This window comes from Sinohyriopsis cumingii, chromosome 6, assembly GCF_028554795.1.
Source record: "Sinohyriopsis cumingii isolate HCF-2022 chromosome 6, ASM2855479v2, whole genome shotgun sequence".
NCBI classification, from domain to species: domain Eukaryota; kingdom Metazoa; phylum Mollusca; class Bivalvia; order Unionida; family Unionidae; genus Sinohyriopsis; species Sinohyriopsis cumingii.
Genome location: NC_142966.1, coordinates 94,612,813 through 94,634,150, shown reverse-complemented (window position 1 = coordinate 94,634,150; position 21,338 = coordinate 94,612,813). Strand labels below are relative to the sequence as shown.

The following is a 21,338-nucleotide window of genomic DNA, read 5'->3' as shown; positions in this document are numbered from 1 at the left end:
CTTGCCTTCAGTTGACATGCTAGGTTTAACATGAGTATTGGTGCATTAATTATGTTACTTTCATCTTGTCTCCAACTGACATGCCAGGTTCAGAATGAGTATTGGTGCATTAATTATATTACTTTCATCTTGTCTCCAACTGACATGCCAGGTTCAACATGAGTATTGGTGCATTAATTATGTTACTTTCATCTTGTCTCCAACTGACATGCCAGGTTCAACGTGAGTATTGGTGCATTAATTATGTTACTTTCATCTTGTCTCCAACTGACATGCCAGGTTCAACATGAGTATTGGTGCATTAATTATGTTACTTTCATTTTGTCTCCAACTGACATGCCAGGTTCAACGTGAGTATTGGTGCATTAATTATGTTACTTTCATCTTGTCTCCAACTGACATGCCAGGTTCAACATGAGTATTGGTGCATTAATTATATTACTTTCATCTTGTCTCCAACTGATATGCCAGGTTCAGAATGAGTATTGGTGCATTAATTATATTACTTTCATCTTGTCTCCAACTGACATGCCAGGTTCAACATGAGTATTGGTGCATTATTTATATTACTTTCATCTTGTCTCCAACTGACATGCCAGGTTCAACATGAGTATTGGTGCATTAATTATGTTACTTTCATCTTGTCTCCAACTGACATGCCAGGTTCAACATGAGTATTGGTGCATTAATTATATTACTTTCATCTTGTCTCCAACTGACATGCCAGGTTCAGCATGAGCATTGGTGCATTAATTATGTTACCTTCATCTTGTCTCCAACTGACATGCCAGGTTGAACATGAGTATTGGTGCATTAATTATGTTACTTTCATCTTGTCTCCAACTGATATGCCAGGTTCAGAATGAGTATTGGTGCATTAATTATGTTACTTTCATCTTGTCTCCAACTGACATGCCAGGTTCAGAATGAGTATTGGTGCATTAATTATGTTACTTTCATCTTGTCTCCAACTGACATGCCAGGTTCAGCATGAGTATTGGTGCATTAATTATGTTACTTTCATCTTGTCTCCAACTGACATGCCAGGTTCAAGATGAGTATTGGTGCATTAATTATATTACTTTCATCTTGTCTCCAACTGGTATGCCAGGTTCAGAATGAGTATTGGTGCATTAATTATGTTACTTTCATCTTGTCTCCAACTGACATGCCAGGTTCAACATGAGTATTGGTGCATTAATTATATTACTTTCATCTTGTCTCCAACTGACATGCCAGGTTCAGCATGAGTATTGGTGCATTAATTATGTTACCTTCATCTTGTCTCCAACTGACATGCCAGGTTGAACATGAGTATTGGTGCATTAATTATATTACTTTCATCTTGTCTCCAACTGATATGCCAGGTTCAGAATGAGTATTGGTGCATTAATTATGTTACTTTCATCTTGTCTCCAACTGACATGCCAGGTTCAGAATGAGTATTGGTGCATTAGTTATGTTACTTTCATCTTGTCTCCAACTGACATGCCAGGTTCAACATGAGTATTGGTGCATTAATTATATTACTTTCATCTTGTCTCCAACTGACATGCTAGGTTGAACATGAGTATTGGTGCATTAATTATATTACTTTCATCTTGTCTCCAACTGATATGCCAGGATCAGAATGAGTATTGGTGCATTAATTATGTTACTTTCATCTTGTCTCCAACTGACATGCCAGGTTGAACATGAGTATTGGTGCATTAATTATATTACTTTCATCTTGTCTCCAACTGACATGCCAGGTTCAACATGAGTATTGGTGCATTAATTATGTTACTTTCATCTTGTCTCCAACTGACATGCCAGGTTCAACATGAGTATTGGTGCATTAATTATATTACTTTCATCTTGTCTCCAACTGACATGCCAGGTTCAGCATGAGCATTGGTGCATTAATTATGTTACCTTCATCTTGTCTCCAACTGACATGCCAGGTTGAACATGAGTATTGGTGCATTAATTATGTTACTTTCATCTTGTCTCCAACTGATATGCCAGGTTCAGAATGAGTATTGGTGCATTAATTATGTTACTTTCATCTTGTCTCCAACTGACATGCCAGGTTCAGAATGAGTATTGGTGCATTAATTATGTTACTTTCATCTTGTCTCCAACTGACATGCCAGGTTCAACATGAGTATTGGTGCATTAATTATGTTACTTTCATCTTGTCTCCAACTGACATGCCAGGTTCAAGATGAGTATTGGTGCATTAATTATATTACTTTCATCTTGTCTCCAACTGGTATGCCAGGTTCAGAATGAGTATTGGTGCATTAATTATGTTACTTTCATCTTGTCTCCAACTGACATGCCAGGTTCAACATGAGTATTGGTGCATTAATTATATTACTTTCATCTTGTCTCCAACTGACATGCCAGGTTCAGCATGAGTATTGGTGCATTAATTATGTTACCTTCATCTTGTCTCCAACTGACATGCCAGGTTGAACATGAGTATTGGTGCATTAATTATATTACTTTCATCTTGTCTCCAACTGATATGCCAGGTTCAGAATGAGTATTGGTGCATTAATTATGTTACTTTCATCTTGTCTCCAACTGACATGCCAGGTTCAGAATGAGTATTGGTGCATTAGTTATGTTACTTTCATCTTGTCTCCAACTGACATGCCAGGTTCAACATGAGTATTGGTGCATTAATTATGTTACTTTCATCTTTTCTCCAACTGACATGCTAGGTTGAACATGAGTATTGGTGCATTAATTATATTACTTTCATCTTGTCTCCAACTGATATGCCAGGATCAGAATGAGTATTGGTGCATTAATTATGTTACTTTCATCTTGTCTCCAACTGACATGCCAGGTTGAACATGAGTATTGGTGCATTAATTATATTACTTTCATCTTGTCTCCAACTGACATGCCAGGTTCAACATGAGTATTGGTGCATTAATTATGTTACTTTCATCTTGTCTCCAACTGATATGCCAGGTTCAACATGAGTATTGGTGCATTAATTATATTACTTTCATCTTGTCTCCAACTGATATGCCAGGTTCAGAATGAGTATTGGTGCATTAATTATGTTACTTTCATCTTGTCTCCAACTGACATGCCAGGTTGAACATGAGTATTGGTGCATTAATTATATTACTTTCATCTTGTCTCCAACTGACATGCCAGGTTCAGCATGAGTATTGGTGCATTAATTATGTTACTTTCACCTTGTCTCCAACTGACATGCCAGGTTCAGCATGAGTATTGGTGCATTAATTATGTTACTTTCATCTTGTCTCCAACTGACATGCCAGGTTCAACATTAATATTGGTGCATTAATTATATTACTTTCATCTTGTCTCCAACTGACATGCCAGGTTCAACATGAGTATTGGTGCATTAATTATATTACTTTCATCTTGTCTCCAACTGATATGCCAGGTTGAACATGAGTATTGGTGCATTAATTATATTACTTTCATCTTGTCTCCAACTGACATGCCAGGTTCAGAATGAGTATTGGTGCATTAATTATGTTACTTTCATCTTGCCTTCAGTTGACATGCTAGGTTTAACATGAGTATTGGTGCATTAATTATGTTACTTTCATCTTGTCTCCAACTGACATGCCAGGTTCAGAATGAGTATTGGTGCATTAATTATATTACTTTCATCTTGTCTCCAACTGACATGCCAGGTTCAACATGAGTATTGGTGCATTAATTATGTTACTTTCATCTTGTCTCCAACTGACATGCCAGGTTCAACGTGAGTATTGGTGCATTAATTATGTTACTTTCATCTTGTCTCCAACTGACATGCCAGGTTCAACATGAGTATTGGTGCATTAATTATGTTACTTTCATTTTGTCTCCAACTGACATGCCAGGTTCAACGTGAGTATTGGTGCATTAATTATGTTACTTTCATCTTGTCTCCAACTGACATGCCAGGTTCAACATGAGTATTGGTGCATTAATTATATTACTTTCATCTTGTCTCCAACTGATATGCCAGGTTCAGAATGAGTATTGGTGCATTAATTATATTACTTTCATCTTGTCTCCAACTGACATGCCAGGTTCAACATGAGTATTGGTGCATTATTTATATTACTTTCATCTTGTCTCCAACTGACATGCCAGGTTCAACATGAGTATTGGTGCATTAATTATGTTACTTTCATCTTGTCTCCAACTGACATGCCAGGTTCAACATGAGTATTGGTGCATTAATTATATTACTTTCATCTTGTCTCCAACTGACATGCCAGGTTCAGCATGAGCATTGGTGCATTAATTATGTTACCTTCATCTTGTCTCCAACTGACATGCCAGGTTGAACATGAGTATTGGTGCATTAATTATGTTACTTTCATCTTGTCTCCAACTGATATGCCAGGTTCAGAATGAGTATTGGTGCATTAATTATGTTACTTTCATCTTGTCTCCAACTGACATGCCAGGTTCAGAATGAGTATTGGTGCATTAATTATGTTACTTTCATCTTGTCTCCAACTGACATGCCAGGTTCAGCATGAGTATTGGTGCATTAATTATGTTACTTTCATCTTGTCTCCAACTGACATGCCAGGTTCAAGATGAGTATTGGTGCATTAATTATATTACTTTCATCTTGTCTCCAACTGGTATGCCAGGTTCAGAATGAGTATTGGTGCATTAATTATGTTACTTTCATCTTGTCTCCAACTGACATGCCAGGTTCAACATGAGTATTGGTGCATTAATTATATTACTTTCATCTTGTCTCCAACTGACATGCCAGGTTCAGCATGAGTATTGGTGCATTAATTATGTTACCTTCATCTTGTCTCCAACTGACATGCCAGGTTGAACATGAGTATTGGTGCATTAATTATATTACTTTCATCTTGTCTCCAACTGATATGCCAGGTTCAGAATGAGTATTGGTGCATTAATTATGTTACTTTCATCTTGTCTCCAACTGACATGCCAGGTTCAGAATGAGTATTGGTGCATTAGTTATGTTACTTTCATCTTGTCTCCAACTGACATGCCAGGTTCAACATGAGTATTGGTGCATTAATTATATTACTTTCATCTTGTCTCCAACTGACATGCTAGGTTGAACATGAGTATTGGTGCATTAATTATATTACTTTCATCTTGTCTCCAACTGATATGCCAGGATCAGAATGAGTATTGGTGCATTAATTATGTTACTTTCATCTTGTCTCCAACTGACATGCCAGGTTGAACATGAGTATTGGTGCATTAATTATATTACTTTCATCTTGTCTCCAACTGACATGCCAGGTTCAACATGAGTATTGGTGCATTAATTATGTTACTTTCATCTTGTCTCCAACTGATATGCCAGGTTCAACATGAGTATTGGTGCATTAATTATATTACTTTCATCTTGTCTCCAACTGATATGCCAGGTTCAGAATGAGTATTGGTGCATTAATTATGTTACTTTCATCTTGTCTCCAACTGACATGCCAGGTTGAACATGAGTATTGGTGCATTAATTATATTACTTTCATCTTGTCTCCAACTGACATGCCAGGTTCAGCATGAGTATTGGTGCATTAATTATGTTACTTTCACCTTGTCTCCAACTGACATGCCAGGTTCAGCATGAGTATTGGTGCATTAATTATGTTACTTTCATCTTGTCTCCAACTGACATGCCAGGTTCAACATTAATATTGGTGCATTAATTATATTACTTTCATCTTGTCTCCAACTGACATGCCAGGTTCAGAATGAGTATTGGTGCATTAATTATGTTACTTTCATCTTGCCTTCAGTTGACATGCTAGGTTTAACATGAGTATTGGTGCATTAATTATGTTACTTTCATCTTGTCTCCAACTGACATGCCAGGTTCAGAATGAGTATTGGTGCATTAATTATGTTACTTTCATCTTGTCTCCAACTGACATGCCAGGTTCAGAATGAGTATTGGTGCATTAATTATGTTACTTTCATCTTGCCTTCAGTTGACATGCTAGGTTTAACATGAGTATTGGTGCATTAATTATGTTACTTTCATCTTGTCTCCAACTGACATGCCAGGTTCAACATGAGTTTTGGTGCATTAATTATGTTACTTTCATCTTGTCTCCAACTGACATGCCAGGTTCAACATGAGTATTGGTGCATTAATTATATTACTTTCATCTTGTCTCCAACTGACATGCCAGGTTCAACATGAGTATTGGTGCATTAATTATGTTACTTTCATCTTGTCTCCAACTGACATGCCAGGTTCAACGTGAGTATTGGTGCATTAATTATGTTACTTTCATCTTGTCTCCAACTGACATGCCAGGTTCAACATGAGTATTGGTGCATTAATTATGTTACTTTCATCTTGTCTCCAACTGACATGCCAGGTTCAACGTGAGTATTGGTGCATTAATTATGTTACTTTCATCTTGTCTCCAACTGACATGCCAGGTTCAACATGAGTATTGGTGCATTAATTATATTACTTTCATCTTGTCTCCAACTGATATGCCAGGTTCAGAATGAGTATTGGTGCATTAATTATATTACTTTCATCTTGTCTCCAACTGACATGCCAGGTTCAACATGAGTATTGGTGCATTAATTATATTACTTTCATCTTGTCTCCAACTGACATGCCAGGTTCAACATGAGTATTGGTGCATTAATTATGTTACTTTCATCTTGTCTCCAACTGACATGCCAGGTTCAACATGAGTATTGGTGCATTAATTATATTACTTTCATCTTGTCTCCAACTGACATGCCAGGTTCAGCATGAGCATTGGTGCATTAATTATGTTACCTTCATCTTGTCTCCAACTGACATGCCAGGTTGAACATGAGTATTGGTGCATTAATTATGTTACTTTCATCTTGTCTCCAACTGATATGCCAGGTTCAGAATGAGTATTGGTGCATTAATTATGTTACTTTCATCTTGTCTCCAACTGACATGCCAGGTTCAGAATGAGTATTGGTGCATTAATTATGTTACTTTCATCTTGTCTCCAACTGACATGCCAGGTTCAACATGAGTATTGGTGCATTAATTATGTTACTTTCATCTTGTCTCCAACTGACATGCCAGGTTCAAGATGAGTATTGGTGCATTAATTATATTACTTTCATCTTGTCTCCAACTGGTATGCCAGGTTCAGAATGAGTATTGGTGCATTAATTATGTTACTTTCATCTTGTCTCCAACTGACATGCCAGGTTCAACATGAGTATTGGTGCATTAATTATATTACTTTCATCTTGTCTCCAACTGACATGCCAGGTTCAGCATGAGTATTGGTGCATTAATTATGTTACCTTCATCTTGTCTCCAACTGACATGCCAGGTTGAACATGAGTATTGGTGCATTAATTATATTACTTTCATCTTGTCTCCAACTGATATGCCAGGTTCAGAATGAGTATTGGTGCATTAATTATGTTACTTTCATCTTGTCTCCAACTGACATGCCAGGTTCAGAATGAGTATTGGTGCATTAGTTATGTTACTTTCATCTTGTCTCCAACTGACATGCCAGGTTCAACATGAGTATTGGTGCATTAATTATGTTACTTTCATCTTGTCTCCAACTGACATGCTAGGTTGAACATGAGTATTGGTGCATTAATTATATTACTTTCATCTTGTCTCCAACTGATATGCCAGGATCAGAATGAGTATTGGTGCATTAATTATGTTACTTTCATCTTGTCTCCAACTGACATGCCAGGTTGAACATGAGTATTGGTGCATTAATTATATTACTTTCATCTTGTCTCCAACTGACATGCCAGGTTCAACATGAGTATTGGTGCATTAATTATGTTACTTTCATCTTGTCTCCAACTGATATGCCAGGTTCAACATGAGTATTGGTGCATTAATTATATTACTTTCATCTTGTCTCCAACTGATATGCCAGGTTCAGAATGAGTATTGGTGCATTAATTATGTTATTTTCATCTTGTCTCCAACTGACATGCCAGGTTGAACATGAGTATTGGTGCATTAATTATATTACTTTCATCTTGTCTCCAACTGACATGCCAGGTTCAGCATGAGTATTGGTGCATTAATTATGTTACTTTCACCTTGTCTCCAACTGACATGCCAGGTTCAGCATGAGTATTGGTGCATTAATTATGTTACTTTCATCTTGTCTCCAACTGACATGCCAGGTTCAACATTAATATTGGTGCATTAATTATATTACTTTCATCTTGTCTCCAACTGACATGCCAGGTTCAACATGAGTATTGGTGCATTAATTATATTACTTTCATCTTGTCTCCAACTGATATGCCAGGTTGAACATGAGTATTGGTGCATTAATTATATTACTTTCATCTTGTCTCCAACTGACATGCCAGGTTCAGAATGAGTATTGGTGCATTAATTATGTTACTTTCATCTTGCCTTCAGTTGACATGCTAGGTTTAACATGAGTATTGGTGCATTAATTATGTTACTTTCATCTTGTCTCCAACTGACATGCCAGGTTCAGAATGAGTATTGGTGCATTAATTATGTTACTTTCATCTTGTCTCCAACTGACATGCCAGGTTCAGAATGAGTATTGGTGCATTAATTATGTTACTTTCATCTTGCCTTCAGTTGACATGCTAGGTTTAACATGAGTATTGGTGCATTAATTATGTTACTTTCATCTTGTCTCCAACTGACATGCCAGGTTCAGAATGAGTATTGGTGCATTAATTATGTTACTTTCATCTTGTCTCCAACTGACATGCCAGGTTCAACATGAGTATTGGTGCATTAATTATGTTACTTTCATCTTGTCTCCAGCTGACATGCCAGGTTCAAGATGAGTATTGGTGCATTAATTATGTTACTTTCATCTTGTCTCCAACTGACATGCTAGGTTTAACATGAGTATTGGTGCATTAATTATGTTACTTTCATCTTGTCTCCAACTGACATGCCAGGTTCAGAATGAGTATTGGTGCATTAATTATGTTACTTTCATCTTGTCTCCAACTGACATGCCAGGTTCAGAATGAGTATTGGTGCATTAATTATGTTACTTTCATCTTGTCTCCAACTGACATGCCAGGTTGAACATGAGTATTGGTGCATTAATTATATTACTTTCATCTTGTCTCCAACTGACATGCCAGGTTCAACATGAGTATTGGTGCATTAATTATGTTACTTTCATCTTGTCTCCATCTGATATGCCAGGTTCAGAATGAGTATTGGTGCATTAATTATGTTACTTTCATCTTGTCTCCAACTGACATGCCAGGTTCAACATGAATATTGGTGCATTAATTATGTTACTTTCATCATGTCTCCAACTGACATGCTAGGTTCAACATGAGTATTGGTGCATTAATTATATTACTTTCATCTTGCCTTCAGTTGACAAGCCAGGTTGAACATGAGTATTGGTGCATTGATTATGTTACTTTCATCTTGTCTCCAACTGACATGCCAGGTTGAACATGAGTATTGGTGCATTGATTATATTACTTTCATCTTGCCTTCAGTTGACAAGCCAGGTTGAACATGAGTATTGGTGCATTAATTATGTTACTTTCATCTTGTCTCCAACTGATATGCCAGGTTCAACATGAGTATTGGTGCATTAATTATATTACTTTCATCTTGTCTCCAACTGATATGCCAGGTTCAACATGAGTATTGGTGCATTAATTATATTACTTTCATCTTGTCTCCAACTGATATGCCAGGTTCAACATGAGTATTGGTGCATTAATTATGTTACTTTCATCTTGTCTCCAACTGATATGCCAGGTTCAACATGAGTATTGGTGCATTAATTATATTACTTTCATCTTGTCTCCAACTGATATGCCAGGTTCAACAAGAGTATTGGTGCATTAATTATATTACTTTCATCTTGTCTCCAACTGATATGCCAGGTTCAACATGAGTATTGGTGCATTAATTATGTTACTTTCATCTTGTCTCCAACTGATATGCCAGGTTCAGAATGAGTATTGGTGCATTAATTATGTTACTTTCATCTTGTCTCCAACTGACATGCCAGGTTGAACATGAGTATTGGTGCATTAATTATATTACTTTCATCTTGTCTCCAACTGACATGCCAGGTTCAGCATGAGTATTGGTGCATTAATTATGTTACTTTCATCTTGTCTCCAACTGACATGCCAGGTTCAGCATGAGTATTGGTGCATTAATTATGTTACTTTCATCTTGTCTCCAACTGACATGCCAGGTTCAACATGAATATTGGTGCATTAATTATATTACTTTCATCTTGTCTCCAACTGACATGCCAGGTTCAACATGAGTATTGGTGCATTAATTATATTACTTTCATCTTGTCTCCAACTGATATGCCAGGTTGAACATGAGTATTGGTGCATTAATTATATTACTTTCATCTTGTCTCCAACTGACATGCCAGGTTCAGAATGAGTATTGGTGCATTATGTTACTTTCATCTTGCCTTCAGTTGACATGCTAGGTTTAACATGAGTATTGGTGCATTAATTATGTTACTTTCATCTTGTCTCCAACTGACATGCCAGGTTCAGAATGAGTATTGGTGCATTAATTATGTTACTTTCATCTTGTCTCCAACTGACATGCCAGGTTCAGAATGAGTATTGGTGCATTAATTATGTTACTTTCATCTTGCCTTCAGTTGACATGCTAGGTTTAACATGAGTATTGGTGCATTAATTATGTTACTTTCATCTTGTCTCCAACGGACATGCCAGGTTCAGAATGAGTATTGGTGCATTAATTATGTTACTTTCATCTTGTCTCCAACTGACATGCCAGGTTCAACATGAATATTGGTGCATTAATTATGTTACTTTCATCATGTCTCCAACTGACATGCTAGGTTCAACATGAGTATTGGTGCATTAATTATATTACTTTCATCTTGCCTTGAGTTGACAAGCCAGGTTGAACATGAGTATTGGTGCATTGATTATGTTACTTTCATCTTGTCTCCAGCTGACATGCCAGGTTCAACATGAGTATTTTTTGCATCTTGATGAGTTCATCCTTCAGCATGAGAGAACAAAAGTCAGAATTAATCAAGTTCCGTTAAAATTTTCATTGAATATTTTCACTTGTTTGAAGACCATAAGAATGTATTGTTTGATTCTGTGTCTGTTTTGTGTTTGCCCATCCATTTTCTGTTTGGTCTTTCATTTATTGTTTGGCCATTCATTTGTGTCAATAATCCATCAACATTAACTACTTCTAACTAAATCTAAAACAGACAGTGGAATCCGTTTTGATCTGACTGGATCAGAATGTTCCTTTGGACATGTCCAGTCAGAATTGCATGCCACGTGACCTTCAGGTAAAGAAATAAAGATGCAGTCCCCATAGCTTCCACTTAGAAAAAAAGACAGAAGAGGCTTGTTAATGTTTTTCACTTCGGATTTACTTCTTATATAATAAAAAGAGTTGAGATACTGTCACAAGAGAATAGGTTGGAATTTAAATGCAATTCTATGCATTTCTGCTTTCTACATAGAATTCATTGTAACGATCCTCTTACTCCTTGTATGGAAGACACCAAATTTGAAAGGGTTATTTTTTTAAACCATGAACTAACTTAAACTTCCATATTCTATACATCAGGGATAGATGTCTAAAAGCTCAGGATTTAATACGGGGTTCCCACACTACCAGGAAATTGAGGAAAATGGAGAAAGAATAAGTTAGTACCTGATCAGTAAACCCTTTAATTTTGCAAATTGTGATCAAAGTGGTGCTGTTTGCAGCAATGACTTGATGACAAACAAATGTTGTTGCTGTTGTTGGGTTTAACGCCATTTTTCAGCACACAGCTATACATGGCGGCCAGTATTAATGGTGGAGGAAGAACCCGGGAAAACCCCAGAAAGAACCACCGACCCGTGAGAAGCTACTGGCAAGCTTTCTCACATACCTCGATTGGCCGAATCCGAGACTCGAACCCACGCAGACAGAGGTGAGATGGCAGTGATCCGTAACAGAGAGCGCTTTAGACCACTCGGCCACTCGGGGGCCCCCTACAAACAAATGTAATTGAGACTTGGTTGAAATGATCAGGAGTTAACTTTATCGAGTTCGTTCTTCTGGAATTGTTGGAGGTTTGCAGAACTCGTCAGATGCTAGAGATACAGTTGTTATATGGATCATTTGAGTGCTTGCCCTAAACATATTTGTATTTACTCATGTATTTACTCACATTTTCCTTTGCTCCTTTTCCCCGAGTAAATTCAGTAAAATCAGAGCCCTGTTATCACACCCATACCTGTATACAGATGGTTCCAAAGATGAATTAAGCTACCATTGCAATGCCCATGGCACCATCACAAGTCATTTGCTGCACAAAGCCTCCATTTTTACTGCAGCAATCACAATATACTCTAAGCTTTAAATTACATTCAAAACTAGAAAGAAAAAAAATACAATTTCATAATTTTTGGTGTTTTTCTAACTTTAAAGCCTGAAAAATCTTAAATCTGACAAGCCATGAATATCCTAAATATTACTAAGATCTTGTTACTCTGGGAAATGTATTCTGTTCTGTTGGCTGCCGGGTCATTTAGTTAAAAATGGTAAAGAAAAGTCATGTAAATCAATCAAAGCTGCCCTGCAGTTACCCATTTCCAAATGGAATATTCCATATATGGGCTTCTGATACTGTGTACATCAGCATGTCCATTGTGTTTAGCAAAATATTTGGAATGAAAACTCAGCTGACTGAAGAACAAAACCTACTGTTGGAGAGTGGCATCCCTCATATAAAACAAGTCATAGAGAGGAGGTTGTATTGTGTCAGTCATGTATCAGACACACATACCTGAACTGTGCATACCTCCAAAATGGTAAACCTCAACCAGAATACATACTGTGCCAAAGAGGTAGTCGTATTTTGAGAAAATACAGCCTTAGAAAATCTTGGATTTTGTTAGTGAACATAGCATATACAGTAGTCCCCCTCTTGAGCGGCCCCTCTGACCAGTGGCCACCCGCTCCTTGCGGCCAGAATCCATTGGCACCAACAAGTTTGTGTTCAAAAGTACCCTTCGCAAAAGGCCACCCAGCTAATGCGACCAGCGGCCAGCTTATTAGTGCAATAATATAAAATTTACCCCTCACAAGCAGCCACATTTTTATTCATAATGTGTGTTAAGTAATCCGATTTATGTTTCCCAATGTCAGGTTTTCGTTATTGAAGGAAGTGTTGACTAAAGTATATGTACTACTAAGGTTAATATTATATCATTTACGCCTCACGAGAAGCCACATTTGTTCCATAAAGCCGAGAAAGACTAAAATTTTATTCCATACAAAAGGGTAAGTACATATAATCCAATTAGCCTTACTGCTGTGTTTTCATAAGATGTCCGGTTTAGTCACTGATAATTGTTAAGATTACATTTATTGTAACAGCTGAGAAGTGGCAGTATCGATGTACATACACAAGTCAGCAGGAAAATGGTTTGATAGCCTTTATGGCTTCCCTTAGTAAGATGTTGAGCTTGTTGACTTTGATAATTAGTGTCTACTACTACTAACAAAAATTGTCAAAATTACAAATCCTAATGGCTGCGAGGTCGAATCTGTGTGATGGTACATATCAAAGCCATTTTGGCTTCTCTCACTTAGTGTAAAAAAAATGTATAAAAACAATAGGGTACCAGACTGCCACTAATGAATCATGTGACAAGATCACTTCCTTTATAAACACACGGCAATTTGTTTAGATGCATAACAAATTGTTTTATCAGTATTGTAGTTAGCAACATGAATAAATTACTGCAGAAAGATCAACATGTCATTGAGGAAAAGAAAAATTCTCAGTTTAGAAGAGAAAGTGAAATTAATTCAACTGACCGAGAGGTGGGGGGGGGGCAAGGATTTTTGCAGAAAACTAATGTCGGAAAGACTCAGATAACAATATCGTGAAAGATAAGGAAACAATTCTGCAGAAGTGGGAAGGTGAAATGGCTGGAGAAAGGAAGATTGTTTGAGCCAGGAAATGTTTGTATCCTGATTTGAATGACAAGAAAAAGCAACAATTTTGTCAGTTGAATTGGGATATGACAACTTTGCTGCAAGTAACGGATGGTTGCACAGATATCAAGTGCGACACAATATTAAGTGTTCTGTCCTTAGTGGAGAATCAGCTGATGTTAATAATAAGATTGGAACAAAAGACTAAACGATATATGCATGGGATATGACAGCAAGGATATTTTTAATTGTGACGCGACTGGTTTGGTTTTTAGACTGTTACCAACAAAGTGACAGATGATGTGATTTGTAACATAATTATAAAGACAGTTTTGAAACTATATCAATGGTTATTCATAACATTCTTTTGAAAATGATGAAACAGTTTGTTTTACATTTATTTCACAACATGCATGTGATTTTTTAATGAAAATATTAAATGTTTTAGAATTAAATGTACTTGTGACTTTCTTCATATGTATTTACTATTCGCATTTGTCATCCCCCTCTAGAAAGGCCACCATCATTATAAGGCCACTTCACTGCTGCAATAGGGGTGGCCTTATAAGAGGGGGACTACTGTACTACAAATTTTAATAATGTTTTAGGGATTTTACTTGTCTAAGCTTTATCTATCATTTTGCATGTATATATTTTACACAATTGTAACACCTTTGTTTTGGATTTTATCTTGTATTGATATTTACATTTATTTGGAAGGGTTTATCTTCTAAATTTTGTGTAGTTCATTTTTACATTTTTTGAATGTTACCTTTTGTTGGCACTTACATAACCACTTTCTTGCTGAGGTACTCTAAGACACTGCAGCATACATTCTGTGAAATTTGGTGGGAATTAGTGGAGACACATAAAATACTTATTTTAAATGTAAATTGGCAACATTTTTCTTGTGAAAAGTAATTACTTGCAGAAATACATTCTGGCATCTTAGCCTTGATGTGACAATGCATTGATACAATTTAAGTTTGAAAATACCAGTTACCTGGTGCAAGTGTAACGTGGCATGACCAGGTGAAAGTTGAAACAAAAATTGCAATTTTTTTGGCTCATAACTTCTAACTCATATGTGATAGCTTGATGAAACATAACATTCCTCAGAATGATGCCTAAATTACTGAAAAGTGATGTAAGTCAAGGTGTGAAACTGCAAATTTTCATGAGTTGTGCCCATTTTAATATAAAATATGAATATCTGTTTAAAAAGAAATGAAGTCGACTTCCTTTGTGACATGTTCTAATGTGACAACAGGCAAGAAATAATTGATAATTGACTCGTGCTAGTTGTTAAGTGATATTTGACATCAGCACTTGCTAAGGGTAAAAAATGCACAAAGTGACTACATTATGTGACTACCTCAGGTTTTGGTGAATTCCAACTTTTCACCAGAGTATGTACTTTGATTTTGCACCTTCAAATAACTGTCCAAATATCAGTTAAGGGTGGAAAAGTTGTTTTTTAAACTGCCACTACCTTGGGTTTGGATAGTATTTGGATTGGAGCTGATTTGTATGACTAATGTAATTGTCTAGATATTAAGAAAGCCTTTGATCATGTGACATTCTCCCAAGTAAGCTACATTGTTATAGATTTCATGACCATACAAAAAATTGGTTTAATTAATATTTATGTAATATTATATAAAGGCATGCTGTTCCATAAGGCTCTGTACTGGGTCCCATTCTCTTTCTTTTATTTATCTATGACCTTCCACTTGCAGTGTACAAATACAGACATGTTTGCAGATGAGGCATTACTTTTTTCATCAAGTAGCAAGGTCTGTACCTTGGAATGTTTACTAGTTTCAGACCTTACATCAGTTGAGGAGTGGTCAAAACAAAACACAATGGTAATAAGTGAAATCTAATACAGACTGCATGCTTATGTTAACATCTACAAATACTAGCAATGTTAAAGAAGAAAGATATATCACAGTACATTAATATTAAGGCAGTTGAAAATGTAAACTATGAGAAGATATCAGGAGTAATTTTTGACAGAAGTCTTCAGTGACAAAACAAGTAGAGTATGTGTGTAGGTCACTCACATCTATAATTTCACTACATGACAAAGGACTTCAGAATTGTTTACTACAATGCTTATTTGTATATTATAGCTATGTAAATTCAGTGTATGAACATCTCTCTACTTTTGCACATAATATTATTTAAGGAAAAGAATAATGATTAAAACCTCACAACATGGCACATTTTTGCAGAATAGCCTAAAGGTATATACAAGCAGAAGTGGTCGTTAACTGCTATGTATACTGTACATGAAGATGTTGCTGACAGTCATTTTCAGAACATAGGTATTGGAGAATGGAAACAAAAATTTAGATATGCAGTTAAATCCTCTTAATTTTGTAATGTATTTTAATACATATTTGTAAAATGTGCTTACTTAAATAGTTATTTTCATCAGCGAGAAACATTTGCATGAAGATATATGTATACATATATTTTTTTTTTTAGGGCCTCAATGGAGGTTAGTGGTCATTTTAACTACTGTGATTCAGTTACCCTCTTTAAGTAAATACATTAGTAGTAGTAATAGTAGTACAGTAAAACCTGTTATGAGAGACTGCCCTTTCTGCCAAGCAAAAGTGGTCTCTTAAGACCGGCGTTGTGTGGGTTTTCACAAAGATAAAGAAAAAATACAAACCTCCAAATCAGTGTTTCCCTTTACCCTCATTTGCGCATCAGAGACCCCCAAATTTTTAATTTGACCCCAGTTTGGATACCAAAGTTTGTTTTTTACTCAGTGTGACCCCCAGTTTTGACACCAAGGAGATTTTTGACTCTCAGTCTTGTACCCCCAAGGGAGACACTGCTCTAAATTGACTGCATATGTCCATCATTACTCCTTTTGATGAAATAAATGGTTAATCTTACTGGCTATTCAGACGACTTTGGCAATATAATGGCAGTTAGTGACATGTACTTTAGTCTGGTTTACTGCAGTTTACAAATGACACCATATGCTGGACTTGTAAATTTCACAAAACTGGTAGCTAGCCAAAAAAAAATTTAAAATACTTTATTAGGACAATCTTTACTGTTTATGCAGTCGTTGTTGCAAAGGATTAAATAATGGTTAGTGGTGTTTATCTTGTCATATGGTTGTTCAACTGTAGTGTTATTTAATGTGCACTTTGTTTGCATACTACATGTATCCTGAGTTCTCATGTTTACAAAGGATTAAGTCATGGTCATTGGTGTCGATCTGTTTTTTGTTGTTGTTGCGGTGTGGTCATTCATGGCAGTGTTGAAATGCATATTTTTCCAAGACATCATGGTCGCTGGTCACGTTCAGCAGGTCGTCATTCATAACACAGCGTTTATATAATAAAATTGATCCGTGCATTATGATTGTGGTTGGAAATGACAGGTGGTCACTCATAGCAGAGGTCACTCAACAGTTTTTACTGTATTACCTTGCCTTTGGATCGTATTTGGAGTTTAGTTGTATGTGCTATGTTTGTTGCTACATGCAAGCTGTAGATATTGTTGACTAAAGAACAGGGAGATTAGTTACGTACTAATTGAATGACCCTCTTAAAAGAAAGAATTATTATTATTATCATTGGGTTTTTTATTATTATTATTATTATTATTATCATCATTATTAAATACCATGATTTTCAATTTCAGACACAGTGTGCCTTTTGACTGAAGCTAAAACGTCCACTGAAATGGATGTTTCCAGTGGTCTTAGTTCCTTCTGTGATGCAGCTAGCATAGCTGAATTTGTCCGACAGCACAAGGAGCAAAGTCTCATTCTCAACTTGATTCAAGATCAGATGATGCTAGGAGGTGGAGTAGATGTTACTAACCTAGTCATGGAGCAAAGTAATGTACGTAGTCAGCAGCCTTCTAGTTTGTTGAACTCAAATCATGCAGGTGTCAGAGTCTTGAGTGATACAAATGTTGCAATGAGGAATGCTTATCAGCATCACAGTGCAAGTCCATCATCACCAGATTTAAATATTTCGTCTCTCAATGTTACAGTGAATTCTCACCCTCCCTTCATTCTTAGAAATGATTCATCAACTTATACACAGATAGGGGCTGACTACGGCAGTGCAAAACTGACCACTGCAATCTGCACATCAAACTACAAGTCTTGCTCTGGGAATGAATCAGGAGAGCATTGCTCAACTGGGCAGGAATTAATGCATTTTCATTATGAAACCTTGCATCCAGGACAAGGACCAATCAACATGTCATCAGACTTAAATAATCATCAGAGCTTTCCCATGGTCTCTTCAGGATGGTTATCCACGGCCATTAATGTAATGGCAGATGATAGTATTACTCATGACAGTATTACTCATGACAGTATTACTCATGATAGTATTACTCATGACAGTATTACTCATGAAACAGAATATAACTTATGGCCAGATCAGTCATTACCAAAAGTCAGTACAGAAAATACCTACAGTAACTTACAGGGTGTTTCAGTAGCACCCCATCAGTCAGGAACCAACCAAGAAACCCACCAATCAGGAAACGTTTGTTTGGATTCCATCCAAGCAGCCAGCCAATCAGGAAAAGAGTCTTTGGATTCCATTCAAGCAGCCAGCCAATCAAGAAAAGAGTCTTTGGATTCCATTCAAGCAGTCAACCAATCGGGAAAAGAGTCTTTGGATTCCATTCTAACAGCTCAACAATCAAAATGTATTTTGGATTGCAAGCAGTCCTGTATCAACAGGAATATCAGTGAGAATACAGAGTGTATGCAAACGTTTAAAAGTCCTTCTTGCTCTACAGGTAATGAAGCCAGATCATCATATCCAAAGAGTGTTGCCAACACACATTCACCAGATTTTGGACCAGTTCAGTGTTTTTATACATCAAGCAATCAACAGATTATGGAGCAGGATGCTGCTGCCTTGAATCTTAATGCAGTTAACAGTGAATCTGTTGATAGATCATATGGACCCACTATGTTTTGCAACAACAGAAATTCAAACCAGTCATGTAGTACTAATAATAGTATGGTACCTGAGAAAAAGCCAGATAAATCAACCGTGTCCAGTGAAGGAAGTTACAATCTTAATGTATTAATGGAGTTTGACCCATGTGTGACTTGTGGTACATCGACAGCACCAATTTATGTAAATTGCTTATCAAACGGCTATCATGGAACATCGTTAGTTGCCTCCCTTTCTGAAATTCGACCTTGGTCAATACAGAATCCAAGTCCAAATTATACGGTGCCATCAGAGGAAAATGGTTTAAATATTGAGAGTGAAGGAAGACTTAAAGATCAGTTGAACCAGATTCTATTTGACATTGAACTTTCAGAGAAACAAGCTCAACAGTACTAACTTGTTGGTATCAAAGTCATTCCTGAGATTAAAACCTTATGCATTTGATTTTTCTTTGATTGTACAATGGAAGAGAATTTAAAATATCTAATATTATTTAAGAGTATATAATATTAAGGAGCTTTTTATATAAAGTTTAGCTGTTTGTTGACATAGCTGTTTGAATGGAGAGTGTGTTGATCATCGGATGTAGCTGTTTGAACGGAGAGTGTGTTGATATAGCTGTTTGAATGGAGAGTGTGTTGATCATCAGATGTAGCTATTGAATAGAGAGTGTGTTGATATAGTTGTTTGAATGGAGTGTGTTGATCATCAGATGTAGCTGTTTGAATGGAGAGTGTTGATATAGCTGTTTGAATGGAGAGTGTGTTGATCATCAGATGTAGCTATTTGAATGGAGAGTGTGTTGGTATAGCTGCTTGAATGGAGAGTGTTGATATTGCTGTTTTAATGGAAACTGTTGATCATCAGATGTAGCTGTTTGAATGGTAAGTGTGTTGATCATCAGACTGAGGTGATACTGACATTAGAAATAACAGTAAAATGTATGTTATCTCACTTAAAGAGAAAATACTTTCATAGCTTTTGCATTATAATAGTGGTACCAGCAGTAGCTTTACATTTCAGTGGCACATATGTTGCTTATTTTGGTTCAAAATATTAGATTAGAAATATGCCACTTGTACCTAGAGCATGGGAATATCTATCAATAACCTATATTGTAGATGATTGTATTAGGATCAGTTTTGAATCTGACCAGGCAGTTATAAACATGGATTACATTGCATAATCACAGATTGCCCAAAATGTCTGAATAAGGTTAGATAATGAACCACCATGAGCTAAATTGTAGGTAATCAGTTCAAAATAAAGAATCTTGAAACATTTTTTCAATTTATACATTTGATAATGCTTGCCCTCTGGCATTCAGATGGGATATAATCATGTTCTTGAATTTAATGACAAAGTAGAAAACTAGGTGACTGTGACCTAGATCTTGTACAAAGAGTACAGAGACTTTTTTATAATCTTCTCAGTCTAATTTTGTTAGGGATGATTAGATCTATATATTTGATATCACAACATGTAGAAACATTTTTGACATTGTAATTGTTTGTTCAGTCTATATACTTGACTATATATATTATATTTTATTTCAGTTGCGTAGATTCCTAGTTGATATAAACTTTGGAAACATTTATATTCTAGCATTAAGCCTGTTTTCTATTGCATCTTTGAAGGGGTCCCTCAAGAATTTAATTATTTTATTGTTTTCATAATTTATTTTGTCCAGTTTTGAATCATGGAGGTAAGCATTTTTTCTTTACACTGTTTACACATTGTAAAATTGGTCAGCTATTTTGAGTTGAAGTTTTTCATAATATTAATTTTAATTTTTTACCATTTTATATCTTGATAGGATTAGAGTGCTACATAAAACCTTTATTTTAAGAGGATGTTGTCTTGTTTTCAGACATGACTTTATTCAAGTGTGATTTTTTTACAATTATATTTGGTAATTTAGACTTAAGATTACAGGCTGTACATTATGGTTTAATTAATGCATAGCAAGATCTCATATTGACATTTTTATCATAGTATTGTTATAGTTATGTGAGGCCAGGAACTCTGGGATTTTATTTTTGTTGTTGTTGTTGTGTAAGGTGACACCTCATTATATTTACAAATTAGCCAGCGAGCTGTGTTATTGATTTTTATTTACTCATATGGCTAGTTGCCTTTATATTAAACTTTCTGTTGGTTGTCACTTGTGTTTTCTTTATTCTTCACTGATTTTCTCTCTCTTTATGTAATTAAGTTTCTTTTTGTCCTTCACAGTTTTAAGGTAAGTGGGGAACATAGTATCCTTGCCTCCATCTATCATCCATCCATCACACTTTATCTTCCACTCTATTGCTTCAAAACTGAAATTAAGGGATAAAGTCTGTACATCATCACTAAAATGTGTGTAGCATATTGGGGGAGGGGGCTCTCTTCAAGGTCAAGGTCATGATTCAGTATCATGG

General features: G+C 36.1%; 1 protein-coding gene across 1 annotated transcript in view; it reads left to right on the top strand.

Annotated features, from left to right (window-relative positions):
* Positions 1–21,054, top strand: part of LOC149797469 (uncharacterized) — a 163,737-nt gene extending 142,683 nt beyond the window's left edge. The window contains exon 3 of the mRNA XM_089960764.1: positions 17,630–21,054. Within this exon, the coding sequence (XP_089816890.1) occupies positions 17,630–19,311 (1,682 nt within the window). The 3' untranslated portion in view covers positions 19,312–21,054. The remainder of the gene's footprint in view (positions 1–17,629) is intronic.
* The last annotated feature ends 284 nt before the right edge of the window (positions 21,055–21,338 follow it).